Genomic DNA, 26,559 nt, shown 5'->3' with positions numbered 1-26,559 from the left:
CTAACCGACCAAATGGAGGAATATGCCCAAATGGGCTCCAGTAGAGCTAAGAATCTCAAACAAATTCTGTGTGAATCAGAATTCAAGGACAAAAGGACCAAAACAAAGACTAACTTTCTTACCAAGCCCTGTGGATTCTACATCTGCCATGATTGCAATGTGTGCAAACTAGGAGCGAATGAACAAAAGGAATACCAACATGACTCACACACTACCATCCGGATCATGGATTGGATTACCTGTACGTCAACGTATGTAATCTACATCATTATTTGCCCCTGTAACAAAATCTATATCGGGAGCACCATCGGGTCACTCAAAATAAGAATCATGGAACACTACCAGAATATCAACAAAGAAGAGGTGCGACCACCGCTAACGGAACACTTCCAAGAATTTCATCCGCACAGAAAGACCTTAAAATTCTTTGGACTGGAAATTGTCAAACCAGTTTCCAAGGTGGAAATCGGGAGCTGACCATGAGACGCAGAGAGAGTGAATTCATCATGCGTCTAAACGCCACCACTCTTGGACTCAACAAAGATGCAGAAATGCACGTTTGGATGTACTAAGAAGGTGGCCCCATTTAAATCGGTTGCCCTCATAAGGAACATACACCATACTGACAGGGCTCCAGCCATTAAGCCTAGATCCACACTCATTATGTCCTTAACTCTCTTTAGCTTCTGTATACTCTATCACATTTGCATGACATTTCCAATGTATTGACTCACGTGTGGTGACTCTCAATGGGGACTACCGTGGGCTCTATTATTCCCTTGGACCGAACGCTGCAACATACATGATAAGTATTCTTAATTCTCTATATATAACCTTGTTTCCCCTTTCAGATTAGCGGGGTGCTAATTTAGTGTATATATACCTCATCCATATCCCAGTTGCACGACAATTCCTATTTATGGACTTAGATATGGACTTACATGTGGTAACTTTGGGGACTACCATGGGTCCCATTACTCTCTTTTGCCGCTACTTACCTCACAGATTCCGTGGCAAATGACATGTACTTTCCCTTTGCACCTAACGCTGCAACCTAATTGTCAAGGACTCTTATTTCTTCCAATATAACCTTGTTTCCCTTCTCAGATTAGCAGGATTTTTAACTAGTGGAGATCTATTTCAATCTGCCTTGACTTTTCCTAGCTAGTCCCTTTGAATACTCCGACTCTCCTGGTTATAATATTTATGGCCTTCAAGTTCCATTTAATCCCAGCATCCATAACCAGCATTGTTCATAATCCTATCGTTAACCAGACTCTCCTTTACTATAGTTCTTTAACTATGGCCTTTTAACTTCATTGCTGAGCATAGTAACTCTTCAGTGGCCCCTGTAACATGCCACGCGTCAGAATGACTGAATTGACTGACGTCAGGACACGAGTCACAGTATAATTGACGGCGGGGAACGGAACTCCTATTGCTCCAGGACCACAGAAACGGAATACCGGCCTTTTAGAGGTAAGACATGAACGCTGACAGTAGCACAGGTCAAAAGGCTTTAAGCATTATAACACAGACCTGCAATTATTTTTAGTCAGCGCTCCCGTTTCCAGCGAGGCTCCTTGTTTCTTAATTAGCAGTGTTTTCACTTCACTCAGCATCCACTGATCACAGTCTTTTGCCCTCCCCCTCAAAGCTTTCACAGCGCGGGTCGAGGATTTGAAGGGTACATTTCAGCCTCTGCTTCTGACTGCAAATCCTTCCAACCGGGCCTCTTTCCAGCACGTCCTTGACTTCTGGCTAAATGCGTTTCTAGCACACCTCTCTAACACATAGGAGAATGGGCTGCCAGCATCACTACCCCCTTCCAGCTGTAATGACCGCTGCTGTCCTCAGGGCCTCCTAGCCCAATTCTCTATAAGCGTGCCTCCCTCACACGCAATATGTATTAATATATATTCCATATTTTGTCTCTACCTCAGAATCACAAACCTCACCTGAATACATACCTGAACTTTGGTAAGCGCGTTTCTCAATCTTTAAAATGGTACAGCTCCACTTATTTTTCAGCAGACTTAGTGGATTTATTACTTTAGGAATGCCTCCATTCTGCTGTTTTTACTCTGACTGAATAGCTGAAATCATGCCCATACATACACCACCTTCACGTATGGAACCACTAAGCATGATTACTCTATTTGAATTTGTGACACTACTGCTTTTGCATACAACACTCTCTTTTTCCGTTTTATACATTCTCAAGAATTATGTGAGAACACAGGTGGGCTCACCGGTTGAATATAGATGATTTGATTTGAAAAGGATATGTGTTAATACCAGTTTCTACAGCTTTTGCTACATTTGTAATTGCATAATATTATACCGATCATGAATCGCCTGTTGATTGAATCATCCTCTATGCACAGATAATTGACCTTGCATTGTTTTATTCAGATTTTTGACTTTCCGTGTCTACAATATTTTGAAAAAGTATGTTTAAATGTTTTACATCATTGCACTTTATTTAAATGTCACCTTCTCTCCCATTTATTTTTCTCCTTTCCTTTCTTTTCCCTCGCTCAGTCCCTTTTCCTCCTTATTTCTCCTTCCCTCCTCTACTGTGGTTTTTCTATGTTTCATCTCTCCTTCTTTCCCTATCTGATTCTCACCATTCTGCCCTGTCCTGCTTCCCCACTATCTTCTCACATTCACTCTCTAACCTTCCCTGTCTTATCTTTGGTCTTTGTCCCTCTGTCCCACGTTTTGACATCACTTTCTCCTCCATGGCTTTTGATTTTCCTACATCAACACCCTATCGGCCTTGAAAAAGCCCACAGCCATTAGGCCACCAGGGCGAAACACATGTCGGCTGTTCTTTTTTCGCATGCAACAATAAATAAAAACCACGCACGCAAAACCATTGAACGCTTGAAATTTCTTTTTGGACCAATTTTGACAGATCGGGAGGGCACAATCCTCCATTTTCCTCTATAGAAGTTATTATACGTTTGTGCTTGTTATTTTTATTACGGTGATTAATTTGGTGGAACCACTAGTGGGCTGTTATTGGTAAGTTTGGGCCTTTCCTTTTTTTTTTATTATTCTTTTTTATTGTCAACAAAAAAGCAAAGTATATAGCCAATTTAGACAAGCTAAATCTTAATCCCAGAGGTGATCATAATAATCAAGCCTTTTACCTCACATTAAAGAAAAAGAGGAAAAAAAATAAAAAAAATACAAAAGCGTAAGCGATCAGCAATATAGTAACATACATTATTCTAACACCAGAGAGCAGGATGAATAGATATCCAATTTATATATTCATTTCAAAAATTACAATTTGCCTTTTAGTGCAGTGGTCCCCAGATTAAATTAAATTTACACATGGGCTTAACGCCCTTCGATTTGGCTAGTGCTTCCTCCATATCATGTATTTGCCTAACTAATAGCCACCAATCCTTAACTGTGGGAGCTTTTGGCGATATCCAGACCCGTGCTATTGTCAATCTTGCACAGACAAGCACAATTCTTAAAAGATCTTCATTACCAAATCTCGGGTCCCTTGCCCACAACAATATTTCCATGACCGTTAGTGGTGTTTCTATCCCCAATTTTTGCATCAAAATTTGTTCCACTTTCTGCCAAAATAATGAAAGTTCAGTGCATGGAACGAACATATGTTGTATGTCTGCTGCATATTACTCGCACCTTGGACATTTTGTCCTATCATTTGCCTGATTATTTAATGACCATTTTGGAATTCGACCCAAGTGTAATATAATAAGCAGATTGTACGGAACTGTTGAATTCGCAAACTGGAAGAATGTACTACCCTACCAATTTTACTGAGTGAATATGTTATATTTTTAGCTGAGACTGGTGTCCCCGTAATTCTAGTCCAACGGGCAGCTATTCTTGGGCTATCCTCCAATCTGTGACCACATAAGCTTTCATATGCTCTGCTAATCATAGATTTATAATTAGAACCCTGTAAACAGTCCCATATATCTGAATGGGATAGATTCACCAGTTTCAGATGATTAACAAAATAGTCATGAATCTGTATATATTTAAACTGCATATTATCCGTAAGCTTATAGACAATCAGCATTTTACCGAAATTCATAAAACCATCATAGTCGTATAGGTCCCTGTTGTACACAGAAAGTCCAGTAGCCAGGTATACAAAACAGGATAGCTTTATTATTCAGGCTTAAGGTCCAGGTTACGTTCAGGATAAGAAGATGAGTAGATGGAAATGTAAACCCCACCAGGAGCGACCTCCCTGTCGCTCAGCCTGCCTGCCCTCAACTGCCACTCTACACTCAAGCCATGCACCCAAAAATTCCATGAGGTCATCAGGCATTCTAGCACACATACTAGCTGAGCAACAGGGAAGACACCACCAGAGTAATGAAAGGCATAAGTCACTTATAACACATCCCCCTTCCTTATGGAAACAATAATACAGCAGTGAAAGAAAGAGATGTGAACATCAAGAAAAACACTGCATTACATCTTCAAAAACACTGCATTACATCCTCAAAAACGCTGCATTACATCTTCAAAAATATTGCATTACATCTTCAAGAATAAAAACATTAAGATTAGCCCCATCCCGCTCCCATCGGAAGATACACAACACAAAAGCGGTGAAACAGAACAGGCACGCACCCACGACCAACATGTAACGGGGTACACACCACCCTGTGGACCAGTATTGGGGCAAAGATTGCCCCACAACCTATATGTGACAGGGTACACACTACCATGTGGCCCAGTATTGGGACAAACACTGCCCCACAACCTATATGTGACAGGGTACACACCACCCTGTGGCCCAGTATTGGGACAAAGACTGCCCATCAACCTATATGTAACAGGGTACACACCACCCTGTGGAACAAAATTGGAGCACTTATCGCTCCATAACCAACATGTAACAGGGTACATACAACCGTGTGAACCAGTACTGGGACACAAACTGCCCCACAACCTACATGTAACAGGGTACACACCACCCTGTGTAACAAAATTGGAGCACTTATCGCTCCACAACCAACATGTAACAGAGTACATAACGCCCTGTATAACATGCCTGAGCCACTGAGCTCCCACAACCATATCGCAAAAGGGTAAACCACCCTAGCAAAAAAAATTATAATATTTAGCACTTAGCTCCTGCAACCACCACACAATTCTACGCAAGACTGGCACACCTCACAGCAAAGAGTACTCACCACCCTAAGAAAAAAACTGGGGGACTTAGTTACACCACCCCACAACCTCCCCGCAACAGGGAACCTCTCTATGAAGCTATAACTGGGGCCCTTAATTCCCAGAAACTACACGTAAAAGATGACAACCAAATACATCACTAAGAAACATAACTAGGGCAAAATCTCAACATAAAATAAAAATACACCCCTCCTTAAAAACAAATCTCAACCCCCACCACCATCCTCACAAAACAATTTTGTCGCAATTATCAGATTGAGCAAATAGCAAATGTGTTGCTCCAGTGAGCGATCTCTCACCCGAGGTCCTCACCACACTGACTCATTAGTTGCAAGTTTCTGCCACTCAATGCGCCGGTACACCAAGTTCACTGCTGAAGACTTCATGACCGGGGGCACACGAGAGACGCACCATACAGGCCGACAAAAATAGTATGCTCCCTCACCATTCTGACCCGCAACAGCGCCACTGTCCCAAAGTCTGCATGGGATGAAGACAGCTTGGGACGTCGAGGCGAACTGCAGGCCACCGGAGGACTTCAATGCTTAGGAAACTTTATTGACAAAAGTTGTACACCACAGCAACAATTGCAGAGTAGAAGTGAGGCAAGATGGCGGCACACAGCACACGCTGTACCGGGTGGCTTTCCGCATGTTGCTGCTGGAAGACGCGTAACAGCAGCAATGAAAACTGGAATGAAGTGAAACGTCACAGAAGACTGTCTGGCTGAAGCGCGTGAAAAGGTGAGTAGCGCATGATAGTGCAAGCTGAGCACATTTGAATATTTGAATGTTGCGCAAAGAATGCAGCCACATGACAGTTGCTCAATGACATCAAAAAGGAAACTGACCAACGCTTAGTATCAAAGCAAAACCGCAAGTTTCTTCCTCAAAGTGCGATGAAAACCGGGATACCTCAATACATGGCAGTCATTTAATTACGTGTTTCGCTTGTGCTGCTTGCTGCTAAAACAAACAAACACAGAGTTAGTGGCCTGCACTGTGCGCTGCTCTCCCCCCCCTGGTGCCAAACAGCGCAGCAGGCACCAATCTCCCCAGAGGCAAAATAAAAGTTGTGTGTTTAACTGCTGATAACTGATGAAAGAGGCGTCCCTTTCCTCAAACAAGACACTCGTCCATGTAAACTCCTCTGGCGTGTCAAAGGGTGCTCAAGCCCTCTGGCATAGTTCACATGCATTACAAGAATCAGCACTTAGAAATGTCTCACTGGGTGTCTGTTGGTTTTGTCAGAATAAAAAGCTGCTGCCAATTCAATACAGAAGCGCAATCGTCACAGTAGTTACACGGATACTGAGAGTAGGGGTCAAACGCCTTGGGCAGCAGGCTGTCCAAATGGCAAAGGACACTGGTGGGGTTAGGCAAGGCGTTTCCATGTATTTTTAAGTAATGTCCTTTGTTTCAGTAGGCTCTTATAAGCAGATTCTCCTCTTTGCTGTAGTTTCTTTGTTTCCAATATTTCAAATACTTTTCTCTCAGTAGGTTATTTGTTTCCAATATTTCAAATGCTTTTTTCTCTGTAGGTTGCTTGGTACCTTTAGGCATAGAATCTTTAGTGCACGTTGTAGGTTCTTTAAAACGTCGCCAACATGTTGTACACAGAAAGTCCAGTAGTCAGGTATACAAAACAGGATAGCTTTATTATTCAGGCTTAAGTTCCAGGTTACGTTCAGGATAAGAAGATGAGTAGATGGAAATGTAAACCCCACCAGGAGCGACCTCCCTGTCGCTCAGCCTGCCTGCCCTCAACTGCCACTCTACACTCAAGCCATGTACCGAAACATTCCATGAGGTCATCAGGCATTCTAGCACACATACTAGCTGAGCAACAGGGAAGACACCACGAGAGTAATGAAAGGCATAAGTCACTTATAACAGTCTCCTAGGCATGTTACCCCATAATTGATCCAGCGATTACTTGCCGGGTGCTTGCCAACCCTGGATTACCCTCGCGAATCATCTTAAATTGAACTCTTTTATAATAGTTTGGGTCACTAGTTCTTAACAAAAATAAATTGCTCTCTGCTGACAACATAAATTTGTGATAGTAGGTTCTCTTCTCTCAGTGAATAAAGCTACGGAGGCGACCAAAAAAAGCAGCCCAAAAATAAATTCTAAAATCCGGGAAATTTAGACCGCAGGGCTAAAGGGGAGTTTTTAACAGATCCAGAGCTTTTCTCGCTTTTTTATAGCCCCAAATAAAACTGCTGAGAATCCCGTCTAATCGCTTAAAAAAAGACCTAGACAATCACAACTGAACAGATCTAAACAGGTACAGAAATTTGGGAAGAATCTTCATATTTATGTTGTTTATACTCTCTATAATACCAATAGGCAGCATATGCCAATTCTTAATGATTTACCCGTCTCCTTCAGCAGAGTCTCGTAATTTAAAGGAATTATTCCTTCAATCTGTGCCGCCATCTTAACTCCCAAATATATTGCAGTTGAACAAACCCCCTGTATCGGAAGCGCTAATTTTATAGTTCAGTAGAATCTGAGTCTTGTTGATATTCAGTTTGTACCCAGATATCAAACCGAACTTTTGCGCTTCATCTGTAATCACTTGGATAGCCCCCTGCAGGTCCATTGAGAACACCGCTATGTCATCGGCATATTCGATGACTTTAAGGGAGTTTTCCCCCAAGCGAGAAGGGGCGGATTAGCTGCTGATTTTGGAGGATTGGAACAAAAGGCTCTATATAAAGAGCCAATAAAAGTGGTGATAGGGGGCACCCTTGCCAGGTGCCCCGGAGAATCGAAAAAGCAATTGATTGTAAACCTGCATACATTAATTTAGCCCTGGGTTTATTATATAGAGCTTTTATCCAAGGGAGATATTGCCCCTTAATGCCGAAAGCGTCAAGTATGGCCCACAAGAAGTCCCACCCCACTCGGTCGAATGCTTTCTCAGCATCTAACAATATCATACCGAGTGAGGTTGACTGTATTTTTGCTGCATAGAAAGCAGAGACAGCCATATTCACATGTGCAGTCGTGTCTCTCCCTTGAATAAAGCAATGCTGGTAAGGCAACCCCATACTAGGTAACACTAGAGATAATCGATTCGCTAGTATTTTTGCAAAAATCTTTGCGTCGGCGTTAATGAGTGATATCGGTCGATACGACCCGTACTCATCTGCCGTTTTATTCTCTTTAGAGAAAAAAATGATTTGCGTTACTTTACATGAGTCAGGAGCCCTGCCTTCTTCACCAATAAATCCTATTACCTGACTAAGTGGTATCAATAGTTTCTCCATAAATTGCTTATAAAATTCCAAAGGAATGGTATCGTCTCCTACTGCTTTGCCTGATGGTAGGGAAGTAATTGCTAACCTTATCTCTTCCATTGTTATGTCCCTAGCTAGAGAATTGGTTATTTCCGCCTCCATACTTAACACGGGATTATCTTGTATATAATTATATATTTCCTCTTCCTTTGGCTAATTATCCGGAGTATATAGCTCTTGGTAATAAGCCACACATTGTTCCAATATTTGATTTGGGCGTTCATATAATTTATTTTCGATCCCCTTAATCTTCTTTATAGTTGTCTTGGCCCTGTCATCAGCTACTCTAAAAGCTAAAGCTAAAATCTCACCTATCTTTTCCCCAGACTCATACTGCGAAAGACGATACTTATTCAGTTTCACTATACTCCTCTCCCTGAATGTCTTTTTCAGTGCTGATCTAAGATCCACTAGTTTGCACCCCAGCTCGTCTTGGTTTTGATGGCCTCTGGTAACTGCCTCTATATGATCATTTTCTATCTTCCGTATTTCCTATTTCGTTTTCTGCTCTTTGTTTTGCCTCAAAATAAATTGCTGGACAAATTCTCCAGTTGTTGCCTTAAATCTGTCCCATACTACCATGGGAGAGGCTGACCCTATGTTAGATTAAGAAACAACTTAAGGAGTTCTTTGAAATTGAGTCGTAAACCCTTCATCTGTCCGCATATATCTGGGAAAGGACAAAGATCGAGTGCTTTTATGCTCGGGGGAGATTTTAAGTATGAAAAGAACAGGGTTATGGTCTGACTTGACCCTCAGACATATTTCCATATTGCTCAACCATAAGATATTATCTGATGCCCAAGCCATATCAATTCTTGAATATAGCTTATGAGGGGCAGAGTAGTACGTATAACCTGCTATATTGGGATAGAGGGTCCTCCAAACATCCTTGATTGCCAGCAAACGCCCCAGCTCCCATATAGCTGCCCGTGTTTTCCTCATCCTTTGAAAAGCCCCTCTCCTTGTAGTGTCTACTCCATAATCCATTATACAATTAATATCCCCCATCACCAACCGCTCCCCTTGCCAATTTAATAACTCCAAAGTCGCTGCCTCTATTATAGTAGGATCGTCTATGTTTGGGTCGTAGAGTGAACAAAACACATACTTTTCACCGACTATTTTCACTTGCGCGATAGCCCATCTACCCCCTTTATCGGACTATGTCCTTCAAAATTCTGCTCCAAATCGGTTACTCTTCAAAATAGCTACCCCCCGAATAGACACAGTTTGCGCCGAGCTAACTATCACTTCATAACCTAAATGTCTCAGAAAAACTCTATCTTTGTAAGAAAGGTGTGTTTCTCACAGCATAACAATCTGGGGGTTATACATTTTAAGTTCTTCTGCTACTAACTGTCTCTTAATCTTGCTGTTGAGACCAACCACATTCCATGCTAAGCACTTTATCACTGCCATCCTAGCATTAATTCCTCCCTGCTTTTTCTATTATTTACTTCCATTAGCTTTTGAATATTTTTTTGATTACTTTGTTGCTTACTTTCCATCTTAGATATGCACTTGCTTTTTTCCACCTTTATCCCTACAATTGTGTTGACTTTTTCCCCTTTAACACACCACCCTCCACCTCCCGCCCCCACAAACTAAAGGAGGAATCAACCCCTTCCTGTTGCTGCCAGTGCTCTGGAAACTGGAAACCTGCAGCCATGATGGCCGCCAAGTAGTCACAATCCCCTAATACAATTAGCCGGAGAGAAAAAAAACATACGAGGTGGCTGAGTCTTCTGCAATCTGAGTGACAGTAAAAAAGAAAAAAAGAAAGAGGAAAAAAAAAAGGGGAATAAGAAAACCAGTTTAATGCAACAAGGATGATTAGGATAGCTAGCCACGAGCAAGGAGGAGCCAGCTTATCCCCTTTAACTAGTTTTAGGCCTTAACATTACAGCTACTAATCCCTTCTCAATCTTTAGCAGTCCCCTCTTTCTGCCATTTTAATAACACCTCCTTTGCCTCAAGTTCAGACGTAAAAGATAACATTTGGCCACTCCTGATGATCTTCAGGCGAGCTGGCTCCTGTAAAAAAAGCATGTGCCCCGGTAGCTTTTAGGGGGTCAATTAACTGTCTCAACCGCCATCGCCTGTCCATAGTTGCCTTTCAAAAGTCAGAGCAGAAAAAAATCGAGTAATACCCTACAGCGACCGCGGTGCGGGCTCACTTTTAAAGAAACTGCTTGTCTCAGCAAATAGTTCCCAAAATATAATAAAAACGGCCTTGAATAGCGGTCATTATTTCGACGCTTAACTAGAGGGAGTCTGTGAGCCCTCTGGATCTGGCAGTCCCAGTTCCAGTCCACCAGATCCGGGAAGGCCTTCTGCATTACTTGGACAATGGCTGATCTGGTGCCTGAACCCTCTTGCCCTTCAGGGATACCAAATAATTTAAAATGTTGCCTCCTTTGCCTATTTTCCAACTCTTCAAGTTTAAATTAGAGGCTTGCTAACTGGTCGTCATGCTGCTGTGTTAAATTTACTACTTTAGCAGTAACCTCCTCAGTAGTGACCACTCTATGCTGTATCTCTGTTATCTCGCCGGTCATTTCCCCAACTTTCCCTGTTACTTCCTTCAAGGATAGTTGAATACTAAGATTGTCTGCCCTAATCTGGGCAAAGAGATCTCTCGTCTCCTCCCTCTGATCTTTTAAGGCTTGTAATATCAAGAAGAGTATTGGAGCATCGTTTTCCTTGGAGCGCCTTCTTTGCGAATCCTCGCCCGGGCTCAACGAGTGAGATAATTGAAATGAACCACGTGAACCAGATACCGTAAGTGGTCCATTTTGGCCTGAGTCACCATTTCTCTTAGGCGTTATGCAGGATTCTGAATCAAGGTCAGTTTCTGAGCAGCTTGCACCACGTACACTGGTGACATTTGTAGCCTTGTCCGTCAATCCTACATCAGATAACCTTGACATAACAGTTTTTATCCCTCCTTTTGATGGAACCCATCTCCGCATGGGGCTGTTAGCAGACAATCCCTTAATTTGTTCCTTCTTATTGGCAGACCCGACACTGGATATACTCTGTCTCCTATTTATGTTTTCCCCAATTTTGACCTTTGGGCTCTTCTTTTTTTTCAAGGAGAGGGAGACCAATGAAACTTGATTGTTGATGATGCTGGTATGGTGCAGCAAGTTTATGCAAACACAAGTGAAGTGCAATATAATTATACAAATATCCCGGCACTCAAAAGTGACATCTCCTGTTCGTAGTTAGTCATAACACACTACATTGTTCATACTTATAATATCACTGGCAACAAACAGATTTGAGTTAAAAAAACAGTGATTATGTAATCCAAACAATCATTTAAGACATGGTTTACAAAAAGGACCAAGAAGAGACCATTTCCCCTCAAAAATATATAACATTCAAGAGAATCCGATTGATGGTTATGTCCTCATAATCTTGATCCAAATACACGACAGCCGACACCAAGTGACTTCCTTAAGGCTTGTTCCCGATTTTAAGGGCGTGAGAAGCTGCACAATAGTTTGATTCCCGAAGTCTTCCACTGTGGATGGCGTCGACCAGGGAAGTTGCTGGTCAATAAGGAAAGTCCATCTATTTCTTGTTTCAAATATTAGAGCAAAAAAGCCGCCTATGAAAGTAATTCAAAAGGACGTGTCATGCGAATAAATACTAGGTATGTCTCATGTATTCTCAATAATTAGTTCAAAGTGATGTTGATGTTGAAAGTATTTGTAAAGCGCACTGTGACCAAGCGGTTTCCTGGCGCTAGGGTTGATAGTGTCAGAAGGTGGGGGCAGCCAGGAGTTTACAGATTTGTAAAGGCTTGTGTAAACAGATGGGTTTTTAGCGCTTTACGAAAAAGCAAATAATCAGTTATGGATCTAAGGGTAAGTGGGAGACTGTTCCAGAAACGGGGGGCGAGAATGGAAAAACTAGTGCCACCGGTTCTGGATTTGCGGAAACGGGGGACTGTGAGGAGGGCCTGAGTGGAGGAACGAAGGTTGCGACAAGGGTGATAATGAGCAATCAAGGAATTGATGAAAAGGGGGGCAGTACAGGCTTGAGCCCTAAAAACTAGACATCCCATCTTGAAGAGAGTTCTCTGTAGGATGGGGAGCCAGTGAAGGGATTTGAGTAGGGGAGTGGCATGGTTGGACCTGGGAAGCCGATGAATAAGGCGGGCAGCCTCATTCTGTATAATCTGGAGGCGCCGAAGTTCATAAGCAGGGATGCCCACATACAGGCAATTCCCATAGTCCAACCGTGAAAGAATCATAGCCAAAACAATTATTTTAAGGGCATCAGTAGAAAAAAAACGAGAAATTTTACGGATTATCCTAAGGGAAAGGAAGCAGGATGACACAACAGAGCTAACCTGGGGACGCATGGAAAGGTCCTAACTGATTTTAATACCCAGAGTTCTAACTGTTCCCAAAGGGACCGGGGGGGGCCGAAGATGGAAGGCCAAAAGGCAGGAGTCCAAAGACTGGCGGCACCCCCAGTCAGGACCAACTCCGTTTTGTCCGAGTTTAGCTTGAGATGATTTTGATTCATCCATTTGGAAATAAAAATAAGTACAGATTGGAATTTAAGGCAAGAATCAGGGCCAGGGGAAAGATCAAAAACTAGCTGAAGGTCATCTGCGTAATTATACACAGAGACCTCCATGCTAAGCAGAGAAACGATAAGGGGATAGATATAAAGATTCAAAAAAAGAGGGGATAGAGAGGAACCCTGGGGGACCCCACAGGGTAATGGCCGGGGGTGGGGGGCAGAGAGACGAACGGCCTGCGTCCTGCCCTGGAGGAATGAGGAGAGCCAGGAGAAGGCGGTGCCTTGGATGCCCGCTGCCCTGACACGGTCGAGAAGGATGGAATGGTCCACCGTGTCAAAGGCAGCGGACAGATCGAGAAGCACCAAGGCCTGGGGAGAGTTAGAGTCCCAGTTGGAACCGTAATACTGTTGACTTTCATTAGCTTCAGTATAGTTATCCTGCTATTTTGTGTGCCACCGAGACAGTTGTTGAAAATCAGGCTGGCTATGATAGGCTCCGCAAGTTTTTCTGACTGTGTACCAACAGCGCGGACTCAACTCGGCACGTTCATGATAGGGTTCCCGTGTGAAGTGCAAACGACCTCTCCGGTATTATTGGTAAGTTTGGGCCTTTCCAAGAGGTTCTGTTCAGAGCAATTACACAATGGTACCTCGGGGTGACTAGTTGATGGAATGTCATGTTCAGTATCTGAAGTTAATGTCTCCATTTGCAAGGTGTCTGGAAAGCCACCCTTTTGAAAAAAAAATCTATTTGCATCTATTTCCTTTAGAGGTAAGGCTGGTTTGGGTAGGGTTTGCTTGTCTTTGTCCTTCTGACTTGCCTTCCACTTTTTTGCGCTATTTTCATTAGATTTATTTTTTAACTTATTAGAACGAGGGGGCGAAATTCTATCCGCTGATTGAACCATTAGCGTACATTTTTCTTCTACGATCTTTGTTTCTGGAAGAGATTTCTTTTCTTTGCGTAGCACTAAACAGTGAGTAGAATGTTTTGGCCTCTGCATCGTTTTGCGTGGGACCATTCATGTTCTGTCTTCCCTTTCTAGCACGTTTTTTTTGCCTTTTTGTTAATACTTGGGTGAATGTGTTTTTTGCTTTTGTAGTAAGAGATTGTAGGCCACTAGTTGTTAACTGGATCAGCTATATATCGTTTTGGGTTTCTTTTGTATTTACACAACCTGACACATTTGGTTGTCCTCCCTGTTGTTCATAGGTTTCCTTTTTTGGTGAGTTGTCTAATAACTGCAATTGCTCTTTGTGTGTTCCTCTGGAATTTGCCTTAAAATTAGTTTATGATCGGCCTTGTGCTTTATTTCTTTCAATATATCAATTAGTATAGCTGGCAGAGTACTTAATTTATCTATTATTTGGTCGCATTTGCAGATACATTGTGGATCTGTGCTCTTAGGTGATTGGACCTTCTTCAGCTGTTTAGTATTAACACCAAAATAGATATACTTACCAGAGACATGTGTTTCCATAATGTTCATAGGGTCGATCTGAAGATCTAATTTATCAGATTGCATATTTAGTGCTGATATCGACGTTTGCAGAATGCTTTATAATGAGGAGTGTAAAGAGGATAGGTTGCCTGTCTCCGTTTGGTTGATATATTTTTTCGGTTTACAGGTTTCGTATCCTCCTGTTTTGGAATTATTCTGCTGAAATGACGAAATACTTAAACTATTTTCATGTTTGTATATCAAATTGATCCTGCCTTGAGTTGAGTACTGAACCATGTATTGAATAATTCTTTAGGTCTGTTAGATTTGAGAAGAAGAGTGGCTTGATGTTTCTATAATTGAGGAAAGGTCCTGCTTTGTTTCAGTGCCAATTGATCTTGTTGCAGGAACTTGTTTTGTTTTGTATAATTGATTTGTAGTTTCTATTTGTGAGGTTACAGGAGTAATTGCCAAGTTTGACTGATTTTTTTTTTTTGTCTCCAGGGCTTTTACAAGTTCAGCATTGTCCAATATTAATGTGGAGTGCAACCATGAACTTTGCTGACCGTCCTTCTTTGAAGCCTTTATATCACAGGGTGTTGAAGGGGAATCGTAGCATCGATTCTCCTCAACCTGTTTATCTCTGTTAGGAGTTGAGTGAAAGTGATCCAGTGTTTTGAACTTGGATGCTATTGCTATTTCATCCTGTTGACTGTTTCTTTTTTTAGGTTCAGTAGTCAGTTCTATACATGTTTGCTTAATGTCTTCCAAATCGCTCTTGTGATTATTCACTGAGTGTATAATTGCCTGTACAATTTTTTTTTCCTACTTTTTGTTTAGTGTGTTTTTAGCTGATTTTCCTCATCTATTGAATTTGTTAACATTTGTTCCATTTTTCCTACACTTTCCCTGTGTTTGGGCTCTGTAAATGGTGCCATTGCATAAGGTGCTGGTTGTTGTGCCTCTTGCGTTTCCGAAGCCATTGGTTTTTGTGGGGCAAGAGATGTGAGCAAACCCTTTATTAGGTTTTGCCTAGCAAATGCGTACGAAGTACGCATGCGCTAGGAAAAATCTTATGATCTGTGTGTGGGGTCGGGTATCCGCCCCCTCCTCCCATTGGCTAGCTCCATAAATGGAGGCTAGCCATTGGGAGAGGGCTCTGTCCGTCAATCTCGGACCAGATTCGGGGGCGTTTCCGAGAATTTTTGGCTTTTGGCTACGTCAGCCGAAAGCCTGTTCTCGGGAACGCCCCCGAATCTGTGCTGGCATTGACGGCACCCGCCCTCATTGCACTCCCTGCCAAAGGCACGATGCCGATTTCAGCCGTACAAGCTGCTAATGACAAACCTGGCCGTCTCCAATCTTCTCACCAATTGTCTGGCCTCAGTGGCCGGAAGTCTCGGCTGCCGGGTGAGGGGAGGTTGCAGCATTTCTGTCAACCCCGTCATCTCTACCTGTGGGGGTGTGGAGCAGTGCAGCGCCCCGGACCAGTTGTCAGCCTCCGTGAAGCTTGTGTGCACACGAGGATTGCGTTGCAGCTTGTGTGCACACGAGGAGTGAGCTGCGGCTTGTGTGTGCACACGAGTGTGCACTTCCTATGCACACCTCGACTCCGCGGGGCCTCCTCCCTCGGAAGGCTGTCAGCTGCCTGTAGAGTTGCTCTCCCTGCCGTCAATGCCCCCAGCGAAGACGAAGTGAGCGTCAGGCAGGGCTCCTCAGGTGTCATCTCACCCTACTCCCGACCAATGAGGGGCGGTGTGGCGGGAGGGGCAGGCGGAGGGCAGGAACTCCGCTCTGAAGGACGTTCCAGCCCCTGTGAAGCGGAGCACACTCACCTCCCCTCTGCACCCACCCATGCCAGCCCTACCCCGCCCTCCACACCCCTCCTTGCCCACTCAACACGAAGGCTCTGACCACATTTGAACTTTAGTGGCCGTCAGTGCATTAGAAGCGAGAAGCCTTTGTATGCTCTTAAAGGAGCCGCCGACCATTCCCCGGAGCCCGAGGCAGGGCAGAAAGTGGAACTTGAACCCTCGGCGGTGAGAGAAATGCGCTTGTTTTAATTACTACTGAGCGCGGGGACACCATGCTCGGTTTGGCAGCCTCCCGATGTATATATAGCAGGCCTGTTCCGCAAGATGCCCGCGAACAGCAGGGATGGCGCTCAGGAGGTCGGTACATCAGCGGCACAGTGAGTACAGGTGAGGGGGGAGGACCTCGGTAGGGTGAGGGTGAAGTGTGTCTGGCAGAGGGCTCCGGGAGGCAGCAGGGAGCACCGGGCAGTGTGGAGGTGGCGCTCTGAGAGGACAGGCCAGCGGCGAGGGAGGAGCAGTGACGGTTACTTGAAAAGCCGTCCCTTTCCGTAAACTGCCCGAAGTGCAATGGTGGGAAAATTAAATAGAAGAGGGAGGAAAAATAAACTGTGCCCATTGTCGTTTTGGGATTCCGCGCAGTTACGTGACTTTCTTTGCAAGAGGCGCGCTCTGGAGTAAGAGCAATAAACAAGTCCAGTACTTTCCTCTAATTGGTTGTGTGGGCTACACAAACAGTCCCAGGGCCTATCTCAGCTGATCGTTTCGGAAGAGGGCGGGTTAAACGCAGAGGGTCATTGAGGATAGCTCATTCCTGCTGCTGCTCTCTGTCCAGCTGCTGTTACCACTAATCAGCTTAAACTCCTCTCCCTTTCCAACAGGTAAGAAACTTCACTCTATGCCGATGGACGATGCGCCACATTACCCTGTATTGGGATGAAGCCAGGAACCACATTTTCCTCTGACTCCAAGATTAGTTACGGCGAACTGCAGCTGCTTCAGTGGAAGGGAGAGGAAAGCGTGTTTCGTGTCAGACAAAAGTGCCCTTTAAGCTTAACTAAAGAGAGTGATGTTTGGGTTGGGGCCACTAAAGGTTCCTCAAAATCGCTTCTAGTCTGGCCCAACTGAATGCGAAAAAAGGCTACTCGAATTAAAAGCAAAAAAAACAAACAGTCAAGCAAGCACTTGCTCAATTGACAATCTTCTTCACAACAGACGAAGGGCGAGGGACGGGTGGGAAGAGTGTAGTGTAAGAGGAGGAGACCGTGTGGGAAGAGTACTAGGGGAGGGAATTGAAGGACGAGAGTGTGCATGAAGAGCAGTGCTTGAAGAGTGCCAGGGCATTCCCCGGTAAAGCCAACAATGAACACTGAAGCAGACCCTATGGGGCACTCTACTTCCGTCATTTGCCAGCTGAAAAACCCGACCTTCTCGTATGTCACAGGCTAGTGATGCAACTCGATGTCACCACAAGTCACCACACATTCATTTCATTATTGGTACTTCTGTGAAGCGCTCTGACACCTTCGGGTAAAGTCCGCGCTATATAAAGTTGCATAAATAAATAGATAAAAACACAGGGACTGAGACAGGCGGCTACGTGTGTTTACCATTGGTGTTCCAGGGCCTAAAGCATTATTTCATGGCAACTGAATAACTAATGTACTGAAACTTTTAAATGCCTCATGGTGTAATTGCTTCTGGTCCTGCGTAAAGGTGCTATGTTTGTGGTAAATCCATGAATATTTGGGACTTGCATTTAGGTTTTGCCTGGAGGGGGCTCGCAGTGTGTGGGGGGGCTCTGTGTGGGTGTGTGGGGGGCTCTGTGTGGGTGTGTGGGGGGCTCTGTGTGGGTGTGTGGAGGGCTCTGTGTGAGGGGCTCTGTGTGGGTGTGTGGAGGGCTCTGTGTGGGTGTGTGGGGGGCTCTGTGTGGGTGTGTGGGTGTGTGGGAGGGCTCTGTGTGGGGGGCTCTGTGTGGGTGTGTGGAGGGCTCTGTGTGGGTGTGTGGGGGGGCTCGCAGTGTGTGTGGGGGCTCTGTGTGGCTGTGTGTGGGGAGCTGTGTGTGGGGGGCTCTGTGTGGGGGGGCCCTGTGTCTGTGGGGGGAGCTCTGTGTGGAGGGGCTCTGTGTGGGTGTATATGGGTGGCATTTGCGAGAGATTAAGCTATTGGCATTGTAAATGACAATGCCATTTATTTAGCTGTTGTGCTGTAGCTATCATGGGACAGCGAACGTGATCATTTGTAGCTCGTCCATGTATTTTAGGTAGTGTGAAGTCCTTGCTCCTGTGTTCTACTGGGTGCCACCAACTCGAAGAGTGCCACTGTGTTTTCAAGGTGAAACATTATAATAGAGGCGAAAGTAGAGCTTTACGGCGACAAGTGAAATGCATGTAAAGAATGCCAACATCTATTGCTGACATTTCTGCTTACCGGCATCAGGATATCAATTAGAACTGAAGTTCCATGGGTCTCTTAAACACAAGTGCATTCACATTTTAGCCTCTTGCACTCTTACATGTAGGCACATTTTCAGAACAAAGAAAGGGGCGTGGCAGTTATTTTGATGAGGAGAAAAGATATTGTGCCAGAAGGTGTGTGGGGGGGGCTCTGTGTGGGTGTGTGTGGAGGGCTCTGTGTGGGTGTGTGTGGGGGGCTTTGTGTGGCTGTGTGTGTGGGGGGCTTTGTGTGGCTGTGTGTGTGGGGGGCTCTGTGTGTGTTTGGGGGGGCTCTCTATGGGTGTTTGTGTGTGTCATTTGCGAAAGATAAAGCTAGTGGCATTGTAAATGACAATGCCATTTATTTATGTTAAAAAAAACATAAATAAAAATAATGTCAAGAGCAATGCCAATAGCTCTAACTTTAACAAAGGCAAAACCATTGCATTGTAAATGCTTGTGCTTCCTGTTTCCGATAAGATTGCTGCTGCCAGGTCTTTCAGAAAATAAAATGTATTTATTTCTCGTTCCGACCTTTTCGCTTTTCCAAAATTGGTTTCCAGTGGAGGAAGTATTGGGCTGGGATGGTTTCCTATCCCTTGGGATCTTGTTGATGTCCCCCTTGTTGTAGTTGACTTTTTTTGTGACTTTTTAGTTTGTGTGATTTTTGTAGCGGGGGCACCTGCCTAATCCGCCCTGATCTAATTTCGCTTATACCACTTTTCTGGTGTGACACCAATTAGAGGTTGCCGTCCGGGTTTCCTTTTTTTAATTGCCTGCCGGTTTAATACAGCAAGATTCCTCACTGTCAGCAAAGGTCAAAGGGCAGATAGCACAATTGCTGGAGCCAGCCCGGCCCTCCACCCACTCCCAGTGTGCAGTGGAATAAATAGCATCTGATAATTCATTAAAAGTATTACAAATATATTGGCTGCGTGTGATAATAAGTGTTAGAATACATGTCTAACTTGTGATTCTTTCCTAAAGATTCACTTGTTTTGCTTTCACAACCTTGAGTTCCAGTGTTTCCAAGCTCCCTTTCTACACAGTGTCCCCGAGCTGTTTCACCACTATTAGAAATGCAACTCAAACTGATTGCCTATCTTGCTTCTATATATGCCTTCATTCTGCAAAGTACAAAGTCATAAATATTTGTTCTTTATGTTGATTTACAATATCACATTCTATTCCTCCAGGTGACTGAAGCATGAACAGAAAAAAGAAGGTTTTAATTTAGTGAAACACAATAAAAAGGATTATTTCAAGGAAAGTTAAAACATCCTCGAGCTCTAGAGGAGAAACATATTATATGTGCCAGGAATGTTGATGAATTTGGAGCGTAAGAAACTGCTGAGTGTGAAATTTGTCAAATATTTAAAGAAATTACGGTAAATGTTTACGAAGAGTCATTTACTGAGATTGAGGACTCTCTGAAGTATGAATGGAACTCGAGAGTAAATTGAAAGTCTGCATCTACTAATTGTAAAAATATTTTCACTTAAAAGAAACATTTCAAGATTGGTTGGACAAAGAACATTTGCTACATTGGATACCCACACAGTGTATTTGAGAATAATCAGTGTTGAAAATTCTGTCTGATGGTTTATGAGAAATGCCCTGGAGACCCAAACCCCTCCTAAAAAAACAGTATTTGTGCATGTGATGTGACAGAATTGTCAGAACGACAAATAACTGCAGTTTAAAAGAACGAGCTTTTGTCTACGTCTCAAGTGATTGTTAGAGAGAAGACATTGTTAAGAAAAAAACAAATTGTAAATGCTCTTTCTCATTACAGCAAAGACGCTGTATTATCATCTCCAATATCGAAACATTATCCCCCATCAACTCTGTCTCTTGGGTTGATCAGAGTATTTTCAAAGTGGCTCGGACTACCAAAGTTGATCATGTACTTGCCCTAGCCACTAGAGTGGCAAAGAATGTACCTGCACAAAGTTTAAAAGAGGCCAGTGCTATGTATTGATAATTCATAAAACCACCCTGGCATGCCCTAATCACCTGTCATTACTTGTATGAACAAATATACTTTAACGGCAAAAACTAAACCCCAAAGACCTTATCAGTTATTTTAAAACTTCTAAATCGAATCTGATAAACCGGAGTCACAAAATGAGTTAATTCAACTTGATAGAACTCACTCGGGCATAACTTGGAGAAAATGAGCCCATCTCACTAATTCAAGGGGCTCCTCAGTGAATGTTTATAAAACAGGTTAGACAGGCTGCCTTTAAAAGTAGGAAAATAGTCTCCAGATAAAAGATATAATTAGTTAAATACAAATGTTAAGAAGAGCATCTGCCGTGTATTTTAGAAGTTAATGCTGAGTGTAGCATAAACGAGTACAAACTCTGGAATCAGATACAGTCTTCACATGGCCGGTGTCCAGGAGCAAACCCAACATGAAAATTCCCATAACGCGAATAGGAGTAATGGATTTGAGAACAGCTTTAGTTATCAATCCCACCCCACTAAACACGAGAGAACTGACACTGGACAAAAACCTTATCAGTGTCCTGAATGCCAGAAATGCTTTACTCAAAAATCCTCTCTCATTCAACATGTGACAATCCACACTGGGGTAAAACCATATCAGTGCACGGAGTGCCAGAAAAGCTTCAGTAAGAAAAGTAGTCTCACACGACATGAATGGATTCACAGTGGGTACAAACCTTATCAGTGCTCAGAGTGCCAAATAAGCTTCAGTCGTCAGGACAGTCTAATTTCTCATGAGAAAATCCACACTGGGCTAAATCTTTATCAGTGCTCAGAGTGCCAGAAAAGCTTTAGTCGGAAAGACTGCCTCATTCAACATGAAAGAACACACACTGGACTAAAACCTTATCAGTGCTCTGAATGCCTGAAAAGCTTCAGTCATAATAGTCATCTCACTCAACATAAGATAACACACACTGGCTACAAACCTTATCAGTGCTCAGAATGCCAAAAACGTTTCCGTTGTAAAGGAAATCTCAATCGACATGAGAGAATCCACACTGGGCAAAAACCTTATCAGTGCTCTGAATGCCACATAAGCTTCAACCGGGAATCAAGTCTTGCTCAACATGAGAGAACACACACTGGTGAAAGACCTTATAAGTGCACCGAATGCCAGAAAAGCTACAGTCAGAAAGGTAATCTCACTGAACATAAGAAAACACACACTGGGTACAAACCTTATCAGTGCTCAAAGTGCCCAAAAAGTTTCAGTTGTAAGGGCAGACTCATTAAACATGAAAGAATCCACACTGGGCAAAAACCTTATCAGTGCTCTGAATGCATGAAAAGCTTCATTTGGAAAAGTTATCTCACTCGGCATGAGATAAAACACACTGGGTACAAACCTTATCAGTGCTCAAAGTGCCCAAAACGGTTTAGTTGTAAGGCCAGTCTCATTAAACATGAGAGAGCTCACACTGGTGAAAGACCTTATCAGTGCACCGAATGCCAGAAAATGTTCAGTCAGAAAAGAAATCTCACTGAACATAAGAAAACACACACAGAGGACAAACCTTATCCGTGCTCAGAGTGCCAAAAAAGCTTTGTTTGTAAGGTCAATCTCATTCAACACCAGAGAATCCACACTGGGGAAAAACCTTATCAGTGCTCTGAATGCCAGAAAAGCTTCAACCGGGAATCAAGTCTTGCTCAACATGAGAGAACACACACTGGTGAAAGACCTTATCAGTGCACTGAATGCCAGAGAAGCTTCAGTCAGAAAAGTAATCTCACTCAACATAAGAAAACACACAATATTTACAAATGGTAGTGGTGGTCCTGCTGGTAGCACATCACTCTCTAAGTGCATTAGATATTAAGTCACAGTATTGGTGCCCCTCAAGTTTATAGATTTTCACCCCACTCCCTAAGGTGTTATCCACTGTTCTCAAAGAGCCCAGTGGCAATGTCAAAGATAATAGATAAACCTTGGCACTCAAGTCAGTTTAATTTGATTCATACAAAAAGATTTTTTATTTGATGTATCTACAAACAGTGAGTTTCATAGAGAAATTCAAAATGTCATTGCTTGTTGTTCAATAGAGTAAATATATAAATCAAACGCATTTAGATCATATGTTTGGAAACAGATGACATATGGTTTAATGATGGAAAGCTTGATACAGTAATCCTTCCACATGGTTGGACCGGCAGCCGACACATGTTTCTGTTGGAACTGCAACACCCTCCCTAAATAATAATGGAGGTAGGGACGTCCAATAAAATCCCATAGGAACTAATCTGACATTAAATATTGTAAAGTAGATAAAAATCTAAATAAATGGAATTGAATGGCAAAAAATAGCTAAAAAGAAAGCATTTTATTATTTTGAGATTTTGTAAAAATTATTCACTCATATAACTTTCATTTTTAGAAAAGTATAAATTATCTTTTTTGTACTCATTCCACCGTCAGTCACTAGTTAACCTAGTCGATGGACTGAGAAACTCCTTACTGTAGATGTGACTGCGTGTCTTGCTGAATAGTATTATACACACTACAGTCCAGCATCAACTCAGCAAAGTTATGGTGTAATCATTGAACTAATAGGATTCGCTTGCTAGGTTACAAAAGGAGACCTATGCTTTGAAGCTTCTTTATTGTTATACTCTAGGTCTAGTTGACTCTTACACCTTACTGACTTAATCCAGTCTAGTTCGGACAGCAGAACCAGAGAAATGATTTGGTGCTCATTGAGGTTAATCAATGCCAAGTCTACACCAAGGGATATCAGAGAGTGTCTTATCTTTACTTCACAGCCCGTGAGTTCCTCTACATAGTCACCTAGTCATTCCAGTAACGTTTCAGCATAGGACAATCCATGAACTTATGCTTGTTGTCTGCTTCCGTCATATTGCATCTCTTCCAACCTGGGGATACTTGAGAGTACGCGAGTGAAGAGATGGTTTTGCTTCAGCGGTGTAGACTTTACTGTTTTATCAAGAAGATTTCTAGATACTTCCAGAGGTCTTCCACAGCCAGCTGCCACAGGTCTTTCTCCCACATTCGGTGTGGGTCTATATTCTTCTTGTCCTCTGCAGCTATCATGTCCCAGTACCACAAAGATACTTCCTTTTTAATCCATTTATCCCCATTGAAGAGTGTTTTGTGTTCCCAGGGCTCTATTTTTGTTAGTCTCTGAGCTGACCACCGTGAAAAAAGCTGCAGATATTTAAACTTTGAGATTTCCCTTACCGTTAACAAATGGAGGTCCTACCCTGCAATAAAGATGTGTCTCGACTTCAGATCCCTCCGGGTACTAGAGTTTACCTTTTGTAGTTGGAGACTGAGTTCATCCCTCAACCACGAAGGAGTCCCAGGAAAGTCCTAAATGGGAGCTGAGTCTGTATAGCAGTGGATCCCCGGAGCCTTCATTCAGTGTACCCTATCCTTGAGTGCTGCCAAATGGACTTTACTCCCTTACTTACTTAGAAAATGTAGGCTCTCCAAATTATATAAAAAGATTCTCAGCACTCAGGGATGTCAACATAGCAGAATATATATGGTTCAGCTGCGACTGATTGAGCGTCCTAGCTAAAGATCGAAGCTTTTTAAACTGAAAAGCAAAGCAGGGGATCTGGAAATCGAGTAAGGCTTAATGTGGGCCTGAAAATGGAGGTGCTAAGAGCTCTGGGAGCCTCTGTTAAGTTTAAATTCCTCGCCAAGTTGAAGGTTATATGGAATAATGAGATGCACAGTCTTAGAGAGGGGAGAGGATGCAGATGAATTAATCAGAAATATTTAGTTAACAACAGCCTTTAAGAGTTTGTGGGCCAGGAAGAGGTGAAGATCTGGTGGGAGAACGGTCTAGAGAAGGGTAATGTGGGTAGGTCTCCAGTAGTAGATAGTGGAATGTCTGAGACAAGCCGGACGAATCCCTGGAGCTCCCTGCGACCGACATCAACCTGCAGCCATGTTCCCATTCCCTTCTGCTCCTCGTAAAGTATAATTACATTTATTATCATTATCTCTCTACAACTCATTTAATAGTTCTTAATACATAATGGAAATGTTACTTTATGTGTGAAACTTTTAATTCAAGCTGAAGAAAAGATACACATTAATATATTACACTTGGGTGGAGCTCTCTCTGTAAAAACATAGGACAAATTAAAAAAGTTTATTGAACTTGAAAAAAATGAAATATTTTTGTTTAATATCAATGTAAATTTATTTTATGTACTTGAAATGTTGAACAAAATGAAAAATGCTACAATATTTGTAATTTGTATTTTAATTAAATATTTAATTAATTTTAAATGCGTTAAATAAAAATGTCTTTAAAGATTTGTTGTAAAAAATCACATGGAAAATGAAATTGTGTTTTTTTTGTTATGTACTCAGAATATCTAAATTGCCATACACATATCTGTTTAGAGAGGACACTGCCTTACAAAGAGTTATGTATATAATTATTTCTAATTATTTTCTTAATAGTTATAATATTTTTTAAATTAAAAGTTTAAAATTTTTATCATGACAAGAGACAGGTAGCGGTGCACTGGGGTCGTCGTGCATTGCCTACATTTACTGCATGGGTACAGGATGTGACATACGGCAACACACAGCTCGAGCACTACTGGGAAACGATGCCTACCGCTTCCCGTCCTAGGGACATCTGGGAGCCTTTCACACAGTGGTCACGGGAGCGTGCAGTCTCCCCTGACTCCGCGCAGTCGCTGCCGGGAGAAGTGTCTGATGATATGGGTTGACACCTTTTGTCATGTAATTGTGCTCTCCTGCGGTGGTATGACCTGAGGCGTAGCTGTTCTACGCGGATGCCTGATGGAGGTAGTTGAGCCTTGCTTGTGTCTATGTGCCTATGACTCTAACTGCCTTGCTGTAATTCTGCCGTGGCCTACTGGCCCCCAATTGTGTCTCCGCTCCTCCCTTTCCTTTCAACTGTCATGGTCCCCCTTTCTGACGTGGTCTCTGCTGCTGCCTGCACATGTGATGTTTAGCACCTTGCCCGGAGACACTGATCCCTCCACACCGTGGTCATTCTGCCCGTTTGATGCTCTTCCTCTGCACCAGAGTTGTTTTTTTGTTGCTGTTTTTTTGGGAGAGGGGGAAAAAGGGGGATTGTAGACATCGCTTGATTTGCACTGTTTGCTTTCTTTTTGACCTATAGTGCATATATACTTGTACTGCTTCTTCTTCCACCTCCTCCTATAGTATGCTGCATGTCTATTAACCCGAGAAAATGTAAGACACATTGCTCTACTACTGTTGCATATGCTCACTGTCGACATATCTAAACCGTAACTAATGATATTGCATTTGTGTAAAGGTTGCTACGACGCCTAGAACATGATGTCATACGATTTGATAGCGGCCAGCCTCAGGGATGTCGGCGTGACGCTGTGTAACTATGCCAAGCTCTAATAAACGTTTTACACCAAAAAAAAAAAAAAAATTTTAGCATGAAGAAATTATTTTAGTTATTTTGTAAAACAAAATTTAATTTGTATGCAGGCTAAATAAATCCTTTTAATTCATCTTAATTTCCTATTGGGTTCTATTTTTAAGTCTCTGTCTCCAGTATTTTCCAAGGGAGAGTTTTGTATTACCGTTGACTGGCTATGTGTGGGGCTGCACTTTCTATTGCTCAACTTTAGGTGTAATAAGTTACATTTGGTAAATTTTGCCCCACCTCAGTTTAATGGCGTAGAGACGCGCAGTTCTACATGTTTTAGTGTGTTTACGCTCGTAATGTTGGATAGCTAAAAGTAGCACAGTAAGTCTCAGAGAGCATCCATGCATGTGCAGAGTACTCACAGGTGTAAGATACCTTTGTGAATAGCCC

At 42.8% G+C, this 26,559-nt stretch overlaps 1 protein-coding gene across 4 annotated transcripts in view; it reads left to right on the top strand.

Annotated features, from left to right (window-relative positions):
* The window catches only part of LOC144822806 (uncharacterized), a 169,954-nt gene extending 143,778 nt beyond the window's left edge, over positions 1 to 26,176 (top strand). For all 4 annotated transcript variants that reach the window (XM_078680916.1, XM_078680748.1, XM_078680826.1 and 1 more), the window contains one exon: positions 19,936 to 26,176. In XM_078680916.1, the coding sequence (XP_078537042.1) occupies positions 21,129 to 22,523 (1,395 nt within the window). In that variant the 5' untranslated portion in view covers positions 19,936 to 21,128 and the 3' untranslated portion in view covers positions 22,524 to 26,176. The remainder of the gene's footprint in view (positions 1 to 19,935) is intronic.
* Positions 26,177 to 26,559: the final 383 nt, after the last annotated feature.

This window comes from Lissotriton helveticus, chromosome 1_1, assembly GCF_964261635.1.
Source record: "Lissotriton helveticus chromosome 1_1, aLisHel1.1, whole genome shotgun sequence".
NCBI lineage: Eukaryota > Metazoa > Chordata > Amphibia > Caudata > Salamandridae > Lissotriton > Lissotriton helveticus.
This window is presented reverse-complemented; position numbering and strand designations above follow the sequence as displayed.